Source organism: Ciconia boyciana, chromosome 1 (assembly GCF_034638445.1).
Source record: "Ciconia boyciana chromosome 1, ASM3463844v1, whole genome shotgun sequence".
NCBI lineage: Eukaryota > Metazoa > Chordata > Aves > Ciconiiformes > Ciconiidae > Ciconia > Ciconia boyciana.
In genome coordinates, this window is record NC_132934.1 from 78,917,388 (window position 1) to 78,939,870 (window position 22,483).

The 22,483-nt window shown below is 40.8% G+C and overlaps 1 protein-coding gene across 1 annotated transcript in view; it reads right to left on the reverse strand.

The window, feature by feature from the left end:
- Positions 1-22,483, reverse strand: part of PHF21B (PHD finger protein 21B) — a 65,909-nt gene that overhangs the window by 24,509 nt on the left and 18,917 nt on the right. Inside the window, exons 2-4 of the mRNA XM_072850207.1 lie at positions 16,241-16,333; positions 2,161-2,511; positions 268-390 (exon numbers count right to left, since the gene is read on the reverse strand). Coding sequence (XP_072706308.1) covers positions 268-390; positions 2,161-2,511; positions 16,241-16,333 — 567 coding nt within the window. The remainder of the gene's footprint in view (positions 1-267; positions 391-2,160; positions 2,512-16,240; positions 16,334-22,483) is intronic.

Consider the following 22,483-nt stretch of genomic DNA (forward strand, 5'->3'; position numbering starts at 1 on the left):
TACCCATGCAAGGTGCCTAGATTATTATGAGACCTAAAATTCTTACATTTTGTGACAACGGAAGGTTCGAATGATGCAAACCAAATTTGTCAGAGCACCTCACTGGTGGGGAAATCACCTCGATTGCAGTGATTGGGTAGAGAGATGAACAGCTGGCAGAGCACAAATGCAGTAATTACGTATGCACACACAAAAAAGTTTAGAATTGGCCCCAAAACTTAACCATACTGTAGCTCACTTATTAATAAAAAGAGAAAAAAAGATCACCTCTGGATTTTCCTCCTTTTTCTTTTTGGTAGCAGGGGGTCCCTGAGCTGACTCTTCAGGAGGTTTCTTTGTCTCCACTTTACTTTCTGGCTGGGTTTGGACTTGAGGCTGAATAATGATAACCTAAAAGACAATGTACAAATAAAAGAAGAGAATTCAGTATATGAAACTGGATTTTTCTGCCTGAAACCTTTGATTCTTCTTTGAAGAGTTATTTGATACCCCTACCCCTGCAAGTCACAAGCCAAAAATATTTAAAAATGGATACCTAGGTTAGGCTTCTAAATCCATACTTAAGTTCTAAAAATTAATTTTTATTGCTGCATTATAAACCTACTGCAGCCTAAGGGAGCCGCTTGATCAGTGCCTCTGAAAATTAGGACACTTTCTATTTAGAGGACTTCTGAAGCTGACTCAGCAGCCTAGCTTTAGCACTCGTGTTGTCAGTGATTTTAAGGTCTTTCCTTTGATTTTATTTTGCATACAGGTAGAAGAGATGGAATTACTACACATTCAAAACCACAGTCTGATCTCAGTCATGCCAGTGTGATTTATTTCAGAGTAAGTACATGTGGATGGGAAGGAAGATACTCCTCAGTACTACTCATGTAACTGAGATCAGAGTTCAGTCCTCAGCATTTATGTGTTATGAGCAGTGGATGTTCAGTTTTGCATAAACAAACTAAACTATATGTGTTTTGAATTAAAATTAATTCTGGTTTAGGACCCATAGGAATTACTACACAGATCTCTTACACATGCATGTATGTTAGTATATCCAGCTGCTCGTATTTGAATTACCACATGAAGATTTACACGGTGCAGATAACATTATCTCAGAAGCTATTAAATTAAAAGGAATGAAGGACAATTTCTGACCACAGCACTACACATGTGACTTTATACCCATAATCAAAGCTTCATGAAGGACTATGGAAGACCTTCCCAAGCTCACCTTCTTGATGAAGGTTATTGGATTTGAACACTGGGCCTTTTCCATCTATTTCATTGCTAACTTTCAATCCATGTTATTTAATTGTTAGATACTTTATCTCAACTTAGTCACTCTACAAGATTCAAGAGCATAAAAAGGGACAGTTTTCTTAACCAGCAGCCAGTTTAAGTAAGAGGAAAATAAATTCTGTTAGAGAAGTGGGGAAGAGATGCCTGCTTTTATTTACCTCAAAAGCCATCCTACATCCTGTATTCTTTTTTAGCACTGTATGAGAACCTGTGCTGCCAACAAGACCCAAAGTAGCAGGATCCCAGTAGCAAATTACAGCGAATGTCTGCTGGGTACATTGGCAGCCTTTATTGAATCTGTTTCTGGTGTGAGAGTGGTGAAGTTCTTGCATTTCAAAGCTGAAAAGCAGTACAAAGAGGAAACAAGTAACTCATAACTTGATTTTTTCCTACTGATTCATCTGCTGATCAGTTTTGAAACCCTGAGCTCTCATTTCATTTGGTCTTCCCCTGAAAGTGCAAAAGGGAATGCCTGATTACTTGATATACTCCCCTGGGGTCAGTCGATATAACTAGTATCACTGTATAATTGAAGAGGGACTCCATAGGAAATTTGAGCCTGCACAGAATTCAGGGATATTATTAGTGAGGACTGGTTTAAGGAAATGGAAGATCATATGGTCCCATTAATGTCAGGCTACATAATGATGCATTTTGTTCCCACTAAAAAATATGCTTGTACACAGGTCTAGTGTCCATGTGTCCCCTTCAGAATTTTCCCATTGCTTTCTCATTATTTTCTTCAAAAGGAACCACTGACATCACTCTGCACAGGGCTGTGCACTCCCAGGGGAATATTCTGCTCACATCTGCAATGTAATTCCTGTGTTTGATAACCAAACAAAAAATGCCGTGAAAAGCAGAACCTACCTTGCTGTCAGCACTAATGAGGAGTGGTTGCACTTTAATGCTATCGTTGACCACAGAGACAGTCGTGCTGGTGCTGATAGGAGTTGCATTGTTGGGGGAGGTGGAAATGATGGCGTACGCCACACCTGCACTGCTCAGAGGTGATGAAATAGCTGTAGACTCGGTGACACTTTGAGACTGGCTGTTAGGCGTCTGTACATGGCTGACGGTGTTATTGGCAGTCGGGAGGGCAGGGCTGGGGTTTTTGATGCTGACTACGGTTGCCTTCTGGAAGGTAGGAGGCTGCTTGGAAGGTTGGTCTCTGCACGGGGAGATAGGGAGGCTGTCTGGAATCAGGGTCTTTGGCCTAACCTACAAACAGAGAGTTAGATGTTATCAGGCACAGCCTCGCACCGTAATGAACAAACACTGCATACATGCACTCTCCCAGTAGAATCTCTAATTGCATTAACCATGGAACAGGAGCATCTAGAAAAACATAATGTAGCAAGTCGAAGTAGCCAGCCATTCATTTACTTGTAGATGTATTCCCAGCACTCCTCAGCTGGGTCATTTTGGAGTCCTTAACTCATTGCAATGCTGAACAAAAAGGGAGGAAAAAGTCAATTCCTCACTTTTATTAGCAGACATCCATACAAATGCTACTCAAGTCACATCCAGTTCTCAGTAGGGATGTTTAAGCCAAAGCCTTTGCAAAGAATGGAAACCCCAGACACAATAATTTCCTGAAGGACACAACACTCTTGCTATGAATTAAGGAGCGGGAACTGAATCATTAAGGGAGTTGTGGGAAAGCATTTACAGGAACAGTGAGCGTATGCATTTATACCGGTGGATCAGTGAATGAAGATCCTCACATTTTTAAGATGTGCCATGTCTAATGGAGAGGAGATCAATCACGCAACCACTCAGCTCACCAAAAAAAAAAAAAAATATGGGAAGAAAAGAAACCCACAACCATCGAACTTCGTATTTTGTTGCTGTAAGTAAAGAGCTAGTCTGCAGCTGCGGGTGGATGCAGAAGGAACTTCCATGGATGCGGGGGGGAAAGTGTTTGCCAAGGTTTGCGAAGGCTGCGGCTTTACCCAGGGCCATGAATGATAGCTGCGAAGAATTGTTTTCAGCTAATGTGATGTGTTTCCAGTGGGGTAATTAACGTCACCCTGTCAACATGGCTCTGCCTTAACATGTTAAGTACAGTTCCAGGATTGGAAATAAATAATTTAAACTGCTTCACATGAAGTTAACTTCACTCCCAGCTTATTCGTTAACACGGCCAGATAAAACAGTCGGTTCCCTCTGTGCTTATTTAGTCCTGTCACTTCTCGCACCTTCCATACTGTGAAACAAAATGACAAGTTGTAACAGACAGACATGGGAAACAGCTGCCTGTGTCACTGCACTGTAGTCTACAGGAGCCCTTCCAATGATGCCGACTTCAATCTTGAGCCTAAGTAAGCAATTTAATGAAAACGCAGGGATTTACTGATGTGCAGAAAATCACCTCTCAAGGCTGGCCGTGGCCATCATCCTCTATCGCATCAAGGAGGAGCCGTACCCGTTTGTCCCCGCAGCCCATATTAAGCACAGCAACACACGTATTGCGAGCTCTTCGTGTTTTGATAACTCGGCCCTCAATTGCCCATAGGATGCTAACACCTAGGAGCAGTGCAAATGTGTATTAGAGGCACAGTCCTGCTCGGGAGTGTTTAAATTGTCGGTAACCAAGGTAGACGGAAAGTTAAAGAGGAAACAGAGCCGAAGAAGAGCGAAGAGGAGGGTTTGCCCGAGGTCCCGCAGCAGACTCGTGACAAAGCCAGGAAGCCACTGTGTTCGGCTCACAACTTCGGGGTAACACTGGAAGGTCTCATAGACCCACTGTGAAATGATGCAAAACTATGCTAAACTATGACTATGTATTCAAGACACACTGACAGTAACTGAAGGGTTTTTTGCTCTTTTTCCTCTATCCAATCACTTTATGTAACGCTTATTTGATTTATTTAGTTAAGATACCAGGCAAATACCCTGGCCAAGTTGTTTAAGAGAAGAGTCTATAATTAGCTTCATATCCATAATTAGTTAATGGTCTCATTTGTAGAAGTAGTGCACAGAGGATTGGTTTAAACCCATCTTGGCCCAGGCATTCTGTAAAACTAAGGCTTCTAACATAAACAACAGCTCAGTGCAATAGCAGACATGATACTTAAAGCAACTTGTTCATATCTGTATCAGAGTCAGTTATACAAGCAGATCTTGTAATATCTACTTTTATATTTTCATAACTATCCTTTCCCTCCTATGTTATATCTTATATAAGTCTCTCATATGTAAGTCTTTAACAAATTGCTCATGGTCATGTGCTAAGAGACACGTTCACAGAAATAGTATCATTATTCAGAAAAGAAAGTCTAGGAAGCTTGGCAAAATACAGTTAAAATGTATTACCATGGCTAAAAAAATCCAAATTTAATTCTTAGCTGTTTGGCTAACGTCTAAATTTCACCATGGCTCCTTAAAACAAAATAATTTTCTTGTAAATTAATATAACATCTGTTACCAACAGAAATACTATAAACACACAGATAAGCACAAATATACAGAGAAAAAGAGAGAGAGAGAATAAGGAGTATTTCAGATCAAAGACTGAACAGAACAGTCACTGAGCTCTTTAGAAAAAATCAAGTCTGACAAAAAATCAGCTCAGGAGTTTTTTTTAGCCAAAAACTGTCATGCAGTCTACCAGGATCTACTGTATCTGTCACTCTTAATTGCACTTTTATATTTAATCAAAAGCCTAATTAAAACTAAATGCCTATATATATTCAGCTATATAATTATCTTTTCTACACTATTACATACATAGAGAGACTGTCAGATGTAATACCTCAATGAATCCTATACACACCCTTAATACACATTCTGCAAGTTGTGGATGAATGCATATTACTTCGCTATAAAATAAGCTCTTCCCGCACAGGCAATTAAACAGACTTAATTTTCCAAAGTAACATATTCTCTATGAAGCGCTGCATACTGAAATAGCTGATACGATTTACCAAACTGGTACAGCACAAGAACATATGCCGGGCGTTTTCTGCCACCGTGTGATTCAAAGGAGGTATAGCGGTCTTCATGGTCTAAGCCTCTGCAAATTCCCTGGCAAGTTCAGCTAACGTTGTGAGAGCGTATTTATTTGCAAGTCTAGAAGAATAAAAAGGGTTGACTACAGAAAAAGCTTCAGGTGCTCCTGAGTTAAAGCTAAATTATTTTAAAGTTAAAATAATGTTTATTTCTACAGCCCGCAGGCATGAATCCAAAACAGAAAGCAAGCATAGAAGCCCCTTGTGCTCTAACACCTATGAACCTTCCCCCCTCGAATATAAACACTAAGCGTAAGCACTTAATAAACAGCTACGTGAAAGACCTTTAGCAGAGTTTCATGTTAAAAACCAAACTGCTACAGTAATCTGTGAGAATAAATGGTGTCAGCTGGGAAGAAAAAAATTATGGAAAGAGCTAGCATAAATTCCTTTTCCTTACGGCAAAACTGTAGCTTAAATTTGGGAGATGAAAGGAGGACAGTGGCACTAGCAGAAGTTTGGAAGTTGACAGTCACCGAAGAACTGGAGAAAAACTAGGGCAGGGCACGGACTGCATTTCACATGCAAGGTATCAAAAAGTCATTTTCTACTGAAAGTAGCACAGATTGGATGGCACCGGTCCCCATTACAAGAGCCACAAAACAAAAGGCGCAAAAGTTTAGCAAAGGAGAAGAAAAGAGAAAGAATAACAGACAGCATGTATGCTACCAAGTGAAAACTGCAACTGTTGGCGAGCGCTGCAAATAACAATTCTCCTGTAGCTCAACCCTCCTCTCCCCAAATATCTTTCATTTAACTTCTGACAGCTGTCAAAACAGAATGTGATACTACCAGGGCTCTAAATGCAGGAGAAGAGAGAGCTGCTTCTTGAATATAATGATTTCACAAACCCGTGTTGTTCTTGAGTTTCCTCAATACGTACAGTAACAAACATTTGATTTTAGGCGGCAATATTCAGACACCCCTGGTACTTCTCAAATAGCCTGCAGGTGAGCATACTGTTCAAGAAGATATTCCCAGACCTGAGAATTCACTAGGTGGGGGCTGTCTGCTTTTCAGACAGGGAAATAACAGGGAGCCCAATCCTGTGAGATGTGCAGAGTGCTTCTTTGTTCAGCAACCTCTAATTTCATATATTTTAAAGAGTTTCAGATCAGGAGGGAATCAGCTCCTGTGACTAATATGACTTCTCGTATATCCCGTATCATTAAGCTCCATCCACATGTCCCTATATGAAGCCCAAAGGCTTCCATTACACCAAAACATCATTCCAGCTCTCAAGAGCACAAATTGTCGAATACTGCAGAGGTGAACGAACTGCTGAGTGGCAGAGGTGGGAGAGCCTGATGTGTGTCACCATTGACAAAGGCAACTGTGATCATGGGCAATCTATTTCCTGAGCTACATCCCATCAGGTGAGCTGCTCCCATGCTGTAGTAAACAAAAAGAAGGTAAAAAAGAAAGACTCTTACAAATTAAGCCCTCAATATCGAACCCAAACAAGTATGGGGGGAAAGGAGGAGAAGGGAGGGAAAGCACACAATTCCTCCCATCTCTGTGGGCAATCCTATGTAGTCCTAAAGGACAGGATTTAATTAGAACAGTTATCTCTGTGCAGATCTGCAGGTGCTATGAGAATTGTTAAGGGGAATTCTGGTAAATGTGTTCTCCTTACTGCCTAGAAGAAGGGAAGTTAACAAGTGCACTTCAATTACAAAACCAAAAGCGATGACCACTTCAATTACAAAACCAAAAGGGATGGCCATGATCCTCCAGCTCACAGACTGGCCATAGAATTTCTCCCAGAAACTGAAGACTGATTTTAAAAGAAAATACCAAAGACTTCTTAACAATGAATTCATCACGAGCTCCAATAAACTGTTACAATATTTTATTATGCTCATGACTGGCATTTTATTGCGAGGTTGAATTTGCCTAACTTCAGCTTCCAGTCCCTGGATCCTCTTATAGCTTTGTCAGCAACACTGAAGAGCCCTCCCCCTCCCCAATATCAGATACCAGCTGGATCGTGCTCAGCATCGATCAGCCCTTCATACTGGCAGGGCCGATCTGTATGAGAGTAAATTTTTCAGCTCAACGCAATATCACATTGCCTTTGAGAGAAAGACCATTATTCACACTTTATTTTCACTTCACCCTTGTACTCAGAGCTTAAAAACAAAAACTCAAAATGGATTTGGCACAATTCATATGTCACAGAGGCAAAGTGCTGGGAGCAGCAGACAGAGCTTTCATTCTTGAAAAGCTTTAGAGGATCACACAGAAAACATTAGCAATGGCTGATAAAATGAGTGCAATATGGGGTAATTATATCCTTCACCAGAATGAACAGATGCACACTGACTTCAGTAAAGCTGTGTCTATGCCAGTTGAGGACCGACTCTCTCCCTCTTCTTTTTTTAATCAATAAAAATTATGCAAAAGAAAAGATTCTGCGTAACTTCACAGTAATGACACACCCTAAAATCCAGGTTGCCCAACTGACCTGAATACAAGTGTTTCCAGCTTGGTCGATTTTTGGTTCCTTTCCTGATAAGCTCCTATTATCTTCAGCCTGGTCTGAGACCACAGTCAAAATAAACACAGTTTATTTTCTTGCCACAGGGGGAAGATTTAAAACCACACGTGACTATGGCTCCACACATGACTACGGATCCACATACACTTTTCTTCCTTCCCTTTGATGGGGCTACACAAAAAGGAAGTTACTCTTCAGTGTGTATCATGAGGAAACCCCAGGCAAGATGACCCAGTTCAGTGAATCCTGTCTTCACATACAACGTAAGCCTCTCCTTAGCATCTACCTGGAATATTAGCCTGGGGAGCCACAGAAGAATGATATGAAATGCAGGGCAAAATCCAAGCAACTTCTCCAGCCCACGTTCCCAATCCTGCTGCTCTGGACAGTGAAACCCAGGGAAGTAATCTTAATCTGACTGAAACCAACAGCAAATTTGAATAGACTTCAGTAAGGCCAGAGCTGCAACTAGCACCTTGAAACAAAACCCTAGTCTCTCATTTTACATGCCATGCAACCCAAGAATCACTCTGTGGTATTTTCACTCATATTCAAATTACGTGCACTGTATCTGACATTTTCCACTGGACTGTATACCTCCTGTGCTTTGGTATTTCAATTTGCTAGTCGTGGATAGCCAACTTTAGTGTAAATGTGACACACAGGTAGTATAACCTCTATGCAATTTTTAAGAAGACAAAGCTATTTCATTTAGTTTTTCTTCTCCTTCAGCTTTGCTTGATACTACAGAAATGGAAGTTTTGCTGAGAGGGATGTTTGTGTGGGAATCCACCAGCTCTGCTTTTTGTGGATGTTGGCATAAGGCAGTCAGGTGGGAGTTCTTTATTAAAAATGTTATCAGCATTTTGAACACAAAACTGTATTTTCACAGGAACTTGACTGACTTTTGCTAATAAAATGTACATTTTCTCCTCAGCTATACTGCCTGTATTTCCTGGTTTGGCATTGCTGCTATTGAGTTGATGATTCATTAAATGGCTCTTTGCCACTTGCAAAGGGGAAAACTATCATTAAACCAGCAAATTAAAATCAATATTATTCAAAAAAATAACAAGTAGGGGTTGAAGTTGACAAGGATTTCTGCTTTTTTTCCGTCTGCACAATGATTCTGTCCTTGAATATGCAGTTATCTATGTGCCTCTGAGGAAAGAATTTAATCCTTATTGTTTAGGATTACAATAAAAATATAAAAGCTAGACTGTGATTATACACACCAGTCAATAACTTACTTCCATTTCTACTCTTTTCAGCATTACAAGTCAGCTTGCTTCTCTCACAGACACTCATCTATGATTAACTTACTTCAATTTAAATATAAAGTGTCCATGAAGCCTTTAGGCACAAATTAGTGAACATCTGTCTGCTTTCCTCCTTCCGCATACTTTTGTAGGCGAGCTCTGGACTAATCCACGCAGCCGGGCGTTCACTGGACTCAAACTCTGGTGTCACTTTAAAGACCATGGATGTCACTGCTTTGTACTGTCCACCACTTCAAGAGTCTTTCCTGCTTCTAGACAACAATAATGGCACATTATAATGATTTGACCATTTACTAGCCAAAAGCAAAAAACTTGAAAGACAAAATAATAATAAAAGTAATGACAAAAATCGTTTCTGTCTGCTGACAGCCTGAGCGAGATGGAAGCACACAAAAAGCTCAGACATCAGGAGAGGAAAATGAAGATTTTAGGGACAGGAAGCAATGCAGTGAATTCCTCCAAGCCTCTGCTGAGGTACTGCAGACAGAGAAAACCTTCCTATCTGTCTGTCATTCGGCCAGAGGCCTACCGCAAGATTGTACAACTGGCACGGAGGCTCAGAGACACAGCAGAGTCCAGATCCAAGCCAGACACGGATCTGAAGCCACATCATTCGCATGGATGCAAATGGCACCAGTGGAGAGAGGGGACATTTCTTCTCATCTTCCTGATACTCTGCAAAGCAGCATTTGATGTGGAGAAACATGAGAGTTTTCACCTGGGAAAAAGGTACCATGTCAGGTGTTAAAAGGGCTTGAATCTTTCTTGGGAGTTGTATGGGTACTTTAGGCTCCTACGTGCAGACTGTCATGGAGATCTGACTTCCATGGAGGGCCTTTTCAAAATGTTCACGACACTGATTGGATCTGAAGGTCTTAAACATCAGTAACAGCCAGTTCTGCTTCTCCTTCCCCACCACCCTGGATCAGTTCTCTCATTAAGAACAGACAACTGACACTGAAACTCAGAAAGGCAGAGGTAACACAGGGAGGTTCTTTGGAAAATTTGCATCTGGGTGTAGTCCCCCTCGATACACCATACAAGTTCTTCTTTGTCCATGCTGCAGAAGACCAGATTTCTCGTCACTGCCAACCTCTGGCATACCACCATCCACAAGGAACAGTTCTTATCGCACCACCTTAGTCATACCTTCATCTGTCTTGGCTGCACTACAGCAGTGTAAAATACATGCCATGGAGCACTCCAGATGCTCCAACAAGCCCACGTCTCTCTCAGCAGCACAGCCTACCTATCAAACCTATCCACTAGTGTGTAACGGAGATTCCCACAGACTTTTCAATAAAGTACTGTGTTTTCATCCCAATCTTCAAAGCTCTCCCTGTAAAGACTTCGTATGAAAGACCAAGGTGGCCACATGTCTCTGGTGCAGGGATTCTCTACAGCAAGGCTGATGCTCATATAGGCAGGCATCTCAACCTCCCTCTCTACGAATTAAGGCCACAAACCTCATCACTTTCTACAATAAACATTTTCTATGTTATACGCCTCTGACAGAAATATATAGTGGCATGCCATTAATAGTAGCACGCCTATTAAAAATAAGCAAACTGATAAAAAGGAACCCTAACCAGAACTTTTAGCTGCACACACTTCTTCCCAAAGGGAAAGGATGAGAGAAGTAATAGCTTACAACAGATGTTAATCTTTGTGCTTAACGCATTACCGGAAGGTGCTTCAAATATGGTGACAAGCACAGTATAAAAGCTTATGTAGAATAAAACAGATTAACAACTATATTTATTAAGGGCTACATTTTCAGCCAGGCCTCTGCAAACCTTTCTTTTGAAAAAGCAATTTTGTTTCTGTTTTCTGCACGCATACAGTCACTGAATATTAAATACTGTTGCAAAACCCTTAGCTTGGTTATATACCACGCTGATTAAGTTACCTTGAATTAGATTATCTCTCTTCTCCTCCGCTAGCATTCCAACACGTCCCCCTGGCAGCGCTGAGGGTTATATACCAGAAAGGTGCATGACATCCCTTAGGGGATTATAGTCCTTTTCTCCTCTGATACCGTAATAACGACTTTACCCAATTCAATTATTCCTTACTGAAACAAACAATAAAGTGCTCTTGTCTCTCCATTGCACAATTCTGTGTAACTTTTTACACAAACATGTGTATCTGCTAGCTTCTTTTCTAGTTTCACAAAAGGCTGACTTGCATTTAGTAATATTTTTCCACTTTTAATGGCTATGCACAGTCTTAACACATGACACTTAAAAATAATGATTTTTTTTTTTAGACTTATGATGCAAACAGAGAGAGGCTTTGCAACAGACCAATCTGTTAACACATCTCTTCTGCAGTACACAGTGGCATCACACAACTTGGGTTCTGTCTATAGGAGTCGTCTTCCTTTCAAGAAATCTTCCAGAAGCCCTGTCGCCGGGGAAGCCAGGAGTAGTGGTTGGTTTTGGTACACACGTGAAGAGAAGCAGCAGCTATCAGTGGAACTGCACTCATGAGAACTATGACAAGAAATTTAAAAACTGAGAACGTGAGTTTAAGTTTTGGGAACATCTAGAGACCACAGTCTCTGGCTGGGCTCACACAGTACCCAGTGATGAACAAACACACAGGAACAAAACAGCCCTTGTCCCAAAGCATCCTGCAGCCCAGTGACCAAATTCAGACCCTACTGAATTATGCATATTAAAATCACTACAGAAGATAAAAAATAAGCAGCACTTATCAGAACTGGCGAGATTCGATTGAAAAACACGCACATTTCATCTAAAGCGGTTGTGTGTACCTGTTTCTTTTCGCCACTAACCTGCGTGATAGCTCTACCGCAGGCATCTGCCACGCGACTCTCTGCTCTACTCTAATCAGCAGTGTCATGAGCAAAGCCATCCCAAGCCCTGCCTTCAACCAGGACTGGAAAAATAGGTCAGAGAAATAGCATTATAATCCGATTTAACTGCTATTCAAATCATCGCAGTGTCTCCATTAATTTGAACGAGAATTGGATTGAGCCCAAATTACTGACAACAAAATGGGAAGTTTATTTTAATATCTTCACCATTTCATTTAAAATCTTCCATTTGAAGAAGAGAAAATAAGATTTCCCACATGCCTTCAGGTGGCTACAGTGCGACTTAAATTTTTATGTAAACCAGTTCAAAATAGACAGACTGTCTGCAGTGCAGCTGGAAACTGGAGGCCCAACCTGACATGAGGCCACCCCCTCCTTACAGCTGATGGGTGCCACAAAGCAGAGAACAGCTCAAGAGTAAGAGAGTGCATCACCCATGTGCTTGAGTAGAGGACCTCCAGGATTTGCTTCTCAGAGTGCAGTGGAGAGTGTGCAGTTTCAAAACATCTCACCCAGCTGGAAACCTCAAAGGCCAAAGTCAGAACACAAAGACTATCTGGAATTAACTTCCCAAACATCACAGCTCATAGCAGAAATGTTATTTATTTGATGAAAGCAAAAATAACTTCATATTCTGTAAAAAAAGAATTTTAAAAAGAAAAGAAAAAAGGTCTGCCAAAGAGGCTTGTTTTGGCAAATAATGAATGCCTAAAGAAATATTGTTTGTATTATGCAATGAACTTGTAATTAATGTTTGTTTGCTCACCATTTAATAGCAGTTCTGCACTAAGTGATGGGATTTTGCTGCCATTTGTGAACATGTAGATTTTGAAACTTCATTCCCCATACGGAAGAGCTCCCAGGGGGTCATATCATAAACGCATTCAAATGAACAAAACAAATTACAAGTATCTGTACAAATGTGGAAAATGAGAAAGCTGTATGTATTATTTTATATAAGTATTGTTAAGTGCCTCAGTTTACTTGTGTGGTATTTTCCTGCTTCACTGCATAGAGGTTAATCAAAAGAGGCTGTCTAGATGAGAATGAAAGCATCAAAAATATAAAACTCCTTTAGGTGTGATGAGGGGCCCATAAATGGAGGAATCCCCTGTTTCTTTCCAGCCAGCCTGGCAATGTTTATGCCTCTCATGCCTACATCTAAATCTAAAGGGAGCCTGAAATCCCAAAGAAATTATGAGACTGGCCAAAAGGAGAAATGTCAGGTAGCAATCGGTGTGCTGTCAAGAATGCAGATTAATCCCACTGACCTGGATTAATCCCATTTATCTACATGCACCTGAAGAAGTGCAATCTGTCTGGCTAAGAGTGAAGCCACTTCCAGAGGGGCGACTCAGAGACAAGTAGGCTCCTAACATGGCAGGGATCCCAAAAGGGATCCATCCAGGCCTTCCACCCCTCCAGAGACAAGACAAGAGGCAGCAGCACATACAGACAAGATTAAGCCAGTTTAGGTGATTGCCACTGCGCCTGCCACTGCACTTGCACAGATTACACCTAGACTTAGCTGCCTGAGTAAATAGGGAGGCATGCAGGTGGGCTTATTGAAGCCTTTTCTGCTATGGTTTCATTGCTATTAGGGCTCTACACAATTCACTGTTAAAGCTAGACTTTGCAGACATGGACGTCAGGGAAGGTGCAATACCTTGAAGAACAAGATTCAGCTATAGCTAGTATGCATGAGCACGGACATTGTACTGCTTTAATTCTTTGTGCAAAATACTACGGACTTCTTGGTAGAGGAGTGATGAATATTGTTTTGTTTTGAAAAAGCTGTCCCATTAATTTTCTGCTACACAGGCACCCAAAGTAAAGGTTTTAGCAGATGCCAAACTCAGTTGGACCCTGCTTGTTAGTATGCTTGGGAGACAGTGGCAAAGCTGCCTCTCAGGAAGTCAGTCCCAGAATGGTAGGATTGTGCCACTAACTCAGAGCAAGGTACAGGAGCCATGCCTGTCACCCAGGGGGGACAAAAGGAGGTTAGTAGCCAGCCTGCTCTGTAACCAAGTCTGATGCATCATAGCTGAGAGGACATGAACTGTGACAGGATTTAATTCTGCACATTTTCCACCTCCTACTGGAAGATACTATAGGCCCCTTAATTTACAAAATAATTTTTAATTTGCCGCTTGTTTTCTCAGAGCTATGAGGGAGAAGAGGGAAGAGATGTTCTTTACCATAATGCCTTCATGGTATTACATGGCCTTGCTTCCTGGCATTTTTATATTTCCGTCTGAAGTTTCCAGTTCTCCTGGACCACAGATTCCTGTTGACCCTCAAAATTTGCCAGAGACGACTATGCACTCACCCACAGTTTTTACAAAGGAGAGCTTTCACAGTGATAGAGTGCTGCAGCTAACTTACAGTTGCCTCCCAGGTCACCTGTATCCAGCTGTATTGGGGAATGACAGCTTTACATCACTCTCATTTATGGCTATATGAAGTATATTTTGAAGGCATTTGGTTATTTAGTTAGAAGCCAAACTTTCCACTTGTAGATGAAAACTTGATCTCTCTTAAGACATCAAGCAGAAAGCTTTGATGGGTGGAGGGAGTTCCCCCCTAGGAAACAATACGGAAATTTTAAACTTCATTGTAAGCTTTGAGTGCGAGAGGAACATATAGACCATGATGAACTGCAAAGGAGGACACAGCCTGTAAACAGTGCAGGCTGTTGCTGAAGAAGGAAGTATTAGCCTGTGAAAAAGCCAGAAAAAACTCAGAACATAAGACGTACCTCTGATAATGTGGTCTTACATACAGCTGCCTACTTCATTTTTAGTTTTGACAGAAACGAGATTGCTGTGTGGTTATTTCCCATGCTATCTACATGAAACAGAAAATTTAGTGAACTATGGCTTAGGGAAGCTGAGGAAGGGTTGATGTTTCATTAGTATTAAGTATGATTGCATAAACAGGTCTGAAATTGAAGGCTGTGCTAGGAAAGGAGTGAAACAAAGTGAAATACAAACAAAAATATTGCCATGAGCTAAACAGCAAGACAGAAAGGATATGTGTTCTTTTCAAAAAGTTGAGCAAATCAGCTTCCTCCACTTTTTCCAATTCTTCAAAATTGAATCTAACACTGAATGAAAATTTTTCTACTTAACAAAAGTATAGAACATTGATGCTTCTCTAAGTGCAGCATTTGCAATGCCATCATCATTGCTGAAACATAACCTTAATGATAATTTAAGCCCCTGTTACAGGTCTTTCAGCTGCTCTTGAACCTCATCTATTTTCAGAAGCAATCTGCTCATCTTTGACACCCCAAAATGGCAGAAATCAATGTATTATTATGCTGTAAGAACAACTGAAAAGCACAGTCTTGAACTTGATAAGAAAACTATAACCTTCCTTTATGTTCACAACTTGGCCTTCCACAAAATGTAGTTTAAAGAGAGAATTTAGGAACTTTATCTTGGAAATGCTCCTTCCTCCGGGCACATGTTGCTCACAGATCTTCTACTAGATTCTGCCACTAAGAAAATATTAGGAAAAAAATAAAGGAACAATAGGAAGACCCAACATTGACTTAAATGCTAGAAAAGTGTTAATGTATGAGAAATAGACCTCTAGGGGCCACACAGGGAGAAATATATTTATAATTAATAATCATGAATCCAAAAAGCAAACCATAGAACTGCAGCAAAACACTTGTTGAAAATGACATCCACAAATTTAGAGAAAGAGGGTTGAAATGGGGAATCAAGTGTATGGTTAGGGAAACAGCGATGGATATTCAGACAAGACAACACAGTTTGAAAAGATTTTAAAAATCTGTGAGTGTAACTCTCCTTTCACTTCTACCCAGCCCATCTTGCCTCAGTCTGGCACCCGGGTTAGTTGGGACAAAACTTTATACTGGGATAGACAGGGGTAAGGCAAGTAAGTTGGTAAAAGAATGTGTAAGGCTAAATCTTGAACAGAAAGGTTAATACTTCCACCACTTTTTTTAATTACAGAATTGCAGATTTTCACTTCTGTGATTCATGATTCATCTTATAAAGCATAAATTTACATTTCACTGTATGTACTTTGTTCTTCCACAATGAATCTACAAGATTTTTTTATAGCTTTTCTTTGTGATAACAGTATGCTCCCAGAAAAAAACTGATTTATCTTCTTTTTCACGAATTGGAGAAAATCACAACTCTGCTGTTCAACTCACTGAAGGTGAGTCTTTATTCAGCAAAATTAGTGTGCTGACCTACCCAGGCCTGGGCACCAGGCAGGAACAGAGTAGAATACATATAAAATGACACAAAACCGCCTTTGGAACTGTATTTTGTACCTGAGGTAGCACTGCTGGTCCTTGTCCTGCCAACCTCTGCAAGGAGCTGACCTGAGGAACCTTAATGGGCACTGCAGTGATAGTTCCCAAAGTCTGTTGGAAGAAAAACAGTTGAACACAGCTTAAAACACTTGCACAGCTTCCCCAGATAGAATCTGCCCGACCCAGCGGTTCCCCTTCCAGCTCTTTGTTTGTCTCTTCCCGACTTATGATGGAAGGGTATTTGAAGCCCTCTCTCTTCTGCCTAAAGAGTCAGAGACTCTTCCTTCTCTTGAACCTTCTCTATAAAGCACTGTTAACTAAAGCCTATTGTCCCCTTAGAGCATTTGGTAATTCTGAGTGCAAAGGATACATCTCGTTGTGAAGTTTTTGTGGTACACAAAGAAAATACAAGTGTGCTGCCATGGCTGAGGGCTGTCTAGGCACTAGCTGGTTTTCAAAAGAGATCTGAAGAAAGGTGAAATGCACCACAGTGAAACTTCAAAATGTGCATTGGTAAGATGATGTATTTCATGGTAGCCAGGGTCACAAGAGAAGTTCACTGTATCTTAGTAAATAGTAAATACTGAATTATTAAAACTGAGACCTACCTATAAATCTACTACAGCACACTGTAACATAACATTCAGCTAAGACGACATCCATTTGGTCCAACACAGCAGCTGTTACTATCCACGTTTATTTTCTCTACTCACTCTTCTGTTAGTTGTATAAAAAAAAATTATTCAAAGCTTATTTGAGACAGAATAGAATAGAACAGACTATTTCAGTTGGAAAGGACCTACAATGATCATCTAGTCCAACTGCCTGACCACTTCAGGGCTGACCAAAAGTTAAAGCATGTTGTTAAGGGTATTGTCCAAATGCCTCTTAAACACGGACAGGCACAGGGCATCGACCCCCTCTCTAGGAAGCCTGCTCCAGTGTTTGACCACCCTCTTGGTAAAGAAATGCTTCCTAATGTCCAGTCTAAACCTCCCCTGGCACAGCTTTGAACCATTCCCATGCATCCTATCACTGGATACCAGGGAGAAGAGACCAGCACCTCCCTCTCCACTTCCCCTCCTCAGGAAGCTGTAGGGAGCAATGAGGTTGCCCCTCAGCCTCCTTTTCTCCAAACTAGACAAGCCCAAAGTCCTTAGCCACTCCTCATAGGACATGCCTTCCAGCCCTTTCACCAGCTTTGTTGCCCTCCTCTGGACACATTCAAGGACCTTCACATCCTTCTTAAGTTGTGGGGCCAAGAACTGCACACAGTATTCAAGGTGAGGCTGCACCAATGCTGAATACAGCGGGATCATCACCTCTTTTGACCGGCTGGTTATGCTGTGTTTGATGCACCCCAGGATGCAGTTTGCCCTCTTGGCTGCCAGGGCACGCTGCTGACTCATATTGAGCCTGCTGCCAACCAGCACCCCCGGGTCCCTTTCTGCAGGGCTGCTCTCCAGCCACTCCTCTCCCAATTTATACTTGTGCCTGGAATTAATCTGTCCTAGGTGCAGAATCTAGCATTTTGGACTTGTTAAATTTAATCCCATTAATCAGAGCCCAATGCTCCAATCTACCTAGATCCCTCTGCAAGGCCTCCTGTCCTTCAAGAGAGTCAACAGTACCTCCCAGTTTGGTATTATCAGCAAACTTGCTAACGGTGCATTCAACTCTTGCATCCAGATCGTTGATAAATATATCGAACAGGACTGGCCCTAGAATTGAACCCTGAGGAACACCACTGGTGACCGGTCACCAGCCAGATGTAGCACCATTCACTACAACCCTTTGAGCTCTGCCCTTCAGCCAGTTCTTCACCCAGCACACCATGAACCCGCTCATCCCACAGCTGGACAACTTGTCCAGAAGGATGTCATGAGCGACAGTTGTCAAAAGCCTTACTAAAATCCAGAAAACCTACATCCACTGCCTTCCTTTCATCCACTAGGCAGGTGACCTTATCATAGAAGGATACCAAATTAGTTAAACAGGACTTTCCTTTTGTGAACCCATGTTGACTGTGCCTGATGATTGCATTATTCTTTAAATGCTTTTCAATAGTACCCAGTATAAGATATTTGAGGTAGCACCCTCTATGAGCAAATACATTGCTGCATTCTATATAAAATGTACTTTGTAGATGGAGAAGTGATACTTCTTAACCCAGTATTATCTTTAACCCTTATGAATACAGTTGGATACCAAGAGTAAGCAAATTATGTTTCTGTAATACAGAGTCAAGTACACAAAAGTTTCCCCCTGCCTAAAAATCTCTGTGTCTGTTTAGCTCCAGTCCTTTGCTGGCTTTTCATCTATCTGTAGTGATACAGTTATCTATAGATGTACATTTATGCGTTCTGTTATAGATGGTCTGCATGGCACCTCTTTTTCAAGCCTCACCCACAGAGGCTCCTAAAATACTGGATCTGAGATGTTGTAAATAACTTGTACTTTATTTTCTCCATTAAAAAGGACAGATAGCTTATAAATTTAAGAGTGCGCCATAGGTCTAAAGAACATAGCTAACTTTTCCCCTTCAACCTCTTTCATTCCTTCATCCCTGATTACAGCTCATATTTTGGTTAACTGGCCAATATTCTTAAGGCAAGGTTTCATAACTTCTATCTAATGTTTCTTAATTGCTGTTGGGATGACATGGCAATATAAGCAAGCAGATGACTGTCATTATAACAGCAAGAGACACTTAGTCACTGATCACAAAAACTTATCAGGCTGCTAGAAATAGCTAATAAGGAAAGAAAAATAGATTCAACTGAATTTCTCTAAATTTAACTCCCCTCAAAACAAAAGTATCGGATCACAGCCAGTAAGATAAAGTATGCTAATATTACCCCAATCTGGTAATGAAATTTGTCAATAGAAAGGAAACTATAATGTAATCAGCTCAAGGAAAGCGAAACTGTGTCAGGTTTCCTCAGACCTCAATATGTTCTCCTCAGACCTCAACAACAGAGAGGTAAAACAGTCTATTTCATTCTAACTACAGTGTTTGATAAGAATACCATGCATTTTCATGCAGAATATTTTTAATAAACTTGTCCTACAGAGTTTATATTTTTAACTCTGCTACTCCTCTTGGAGACATTTGGGGGTGTGATGTTATATATTCAGCAAAGATTAAAATTTGCATAAGATTTGCCTGAGTTAAACAACAAGGAGAGCTGTACAGATATAAACATGCAAGACAATTTTTCCTGAGTAGTCATGGATTATCGGTACCCTGGATTATCCATGGAAAAATATACTCCATTAAAATTCTGTCTTGAGCCAAGGGTGGGGCGGGGGCAGAGAAAGCAGCATTTCCACCCATGGATGCCAGAACAGATAAGTTCTATCTTCCTGCAGAAGTAAAGGTATTGGCAACAGAGTGAGGAACTTCCACAGGGGGTACCAGGTGGGGTACCAGGAGGTATTTCCACTGCAGTTATCCTGACAGGGTGGCACATGGAATAAAAACAATGGGAACGATACTATAAACTATCTGAATTAATTACTTCTTCGTCCTGTCTACCATATCACAAACTTACACATTGGGAAGGACAACGTGATGAATTCCTGCAGTCGGGAGAGAAGGAGAACTTGAGCTGCCACCTGCTGCTATTGCCACTTGTTAGACAGATCACAACCTCCTGCTTTATATTAGCATGAACTAAAATTAATTCAGCCCAGTTATTTGCTTTTTAAGGTGAATACCAAAGTGAACTTTCCAATGCACACTAAAGGAACTGAAAGTTTATCACAAGTATGATCTACATTTTCCCTCCATCCCAACACTGCTTATATATAGAATGAGATTTCTTGCACAACGCAGTGAAGCCTGAGTTTTCCCTGGAAACATCAGGAGCACCACAACTTCTCCTGGGCTGCACATATTCCCTCTACAGAAAGTTAAAACAAGAATTTCTTCCTTCTGGAACATTGTGCTTAAAGTGTGGCTGCACCTCTCAGCATTTTTATATATGCTACCTCTGACCTTGAAAACACACATTCTGATATTCCTATTCCTAGAGGTACATGTGGATTTGCAAGGATTTTCAAACTGACCAACAGAATACCATGCATTAAAATACGAAGTGCTGACTCTGAGGGAAATTGGGAATTTACTATAAGAATCAAATTACTCAGAAGTTAGATAAGATACAGTTATCAATTGGTAGGGTGCACAAAATCTCCATGTCTGAGCAACAAATCTCTTTTCTTGTACTACTTCAAATATCAATCACAAGGAAAAAAATCAACAAACTAACCCTGTCTAGAACAGAATGCCTGTGTCCTGTGAGGAAGGAGCTCATCAGCCTCTGGGTGTATCGTTGGGCCAATGCTGTTTTATGTTTCAAAACACTTAACGACTGAGCCAAAAGTAATGGGAGTGAGAGAAGAAACAAGAAACGCCATAAAACTACTCTGCACTGTTCTCTTAGCTTCACTTGAAGACAAAGCCAGGATGTATTGTCTGTGGATATCAGAGAAATGAACTATCATTAGTTCTGTCACCTGCACTCTCAAAAAATTCGTCAGATTTATTTTCCTGAAGTAGGAGTTCTGCAGCGATCTCGAGAGAACAAAAACAAATTATGGCATTCTTAGGTTATGAAATTTTCAGTGACAAAGATGCAGCCTCCTGTTTACAAATGGTTTTATAGTAAGGATCTGTTATTTAATATTCAAGGAAACAATCCCAGTATAAAAATCATATGGCCAAGGGAAAATTCAAAACTTTAATCTCACATTAATAATAGCACTATACTATGTTCAGACAGAGAGATATCTAAGAATCTATTTTACTTTTCACTATTTACATTGTTTTGTTATTGTTTCCCAGCTTGGGCAATAAATAGTTCAAGCTGTTGTATCAGCAGAATTCAATGACAGAAGCGTCTGTACTTTTCCTGTAACACATTTCATCTGTTATCTCAGGGTACTTCACCTGGGTCAGTATTATTGTCTCTGTTTTAGTGATGAAAAAATTGAGATTTAGAGGTAAAATAATGTTGTCAGGGATAGACTGTTGTGCAGGTGGAAATGCAAGCCAGACTTCTTACTTCCAGTATCTCATCCATGTGATTGATTAACTTCATCTCATCTGTTGATGTAGAGTCACATCTGAGTCGCCTAATTTTTAGGTCAGATTTTAATGATCAGACCAGGATGTTTCCATGATGATGGACGAAAGAGGTGAAGTATAAAACAGAGGGAATCACAGTTGCGGTCTCTGCAATGAAGGAGGTGCAGGTGCTAGAATGGATGGTTGGGCAGTTTGGCTCTGGGCACATTTTTCAGTGCACTGCTTTGTTCCAGTTTAAGTGGTAAATAAACGAGCAGATAAAACCACTTGCCTGGTAAATAAAAAAGTAAACGTCCTTATCTGATGTTCTTGGCCAGGCAATGAGAACTGGACAAACTCCCCGTGGCTCAAGCTATAACAGGACGAATACTGCTCACACTCACCTTAATACTTCAGTTCTAGCTGGGTCCTCAGCTCAAGCCCATGGGCTGCAAGAGGTGAGTAATCAAGATACCCCCCCCCGCAAAAAGGGAAATAAACTTTTTTTCCTCCTGTTAACAGTGTGTCGTGGTTTAACCCGTCAGCAACAGGACACAGTGCCACCTATTTTCACTCACAAACTGTCCAGGCTTGCCATGGTGAGCCTGGTGGATCAAAGACTCACCATTCACTAATTCCACACTATCATTTTCATCCATGTGGGCCTTTTTTTTTTTCTCCTTCCTTTTTTCCAATCTGTCCAAAGAGCAAGCTGGTGCACATTCTTATAAACCTTTAATTAACAAGCTGAAAAGACATTTTTCTGGCAATGCCTGACCTTTAAGCACTTTGTATGAATTTATCGATACCAGCAGAAACAATAATTTAAAAGGTTATTTTATGAGTGCTGAATAGTTTATGGCAGCACTTTTGTCAAGATAAATGAGTTTCTTATTTCTACATTTACAGCTCTAAGCATTTTAATAAAAAATGTCCATAAAAGTCAAAGATAACTCCAAATCTCTCCTCTATCTAAGTCTGCTTGGGCTCTTCTGGTGACCCCTGAAACACCTACAACGTGGAGGGAGCACCGAAATATGCAGTGATGGGGGAAAGTGAAGAGCCAACTTTCAGTCTGCCTCAGAATTGTTTTGATTTGATCATATGCATTTAAGCCAGATTTACTATCTTTATAAGGAGCATTTTTTTCAAATAAAAACAAATTAATCGGGTGTATTTCCTACTGCCTA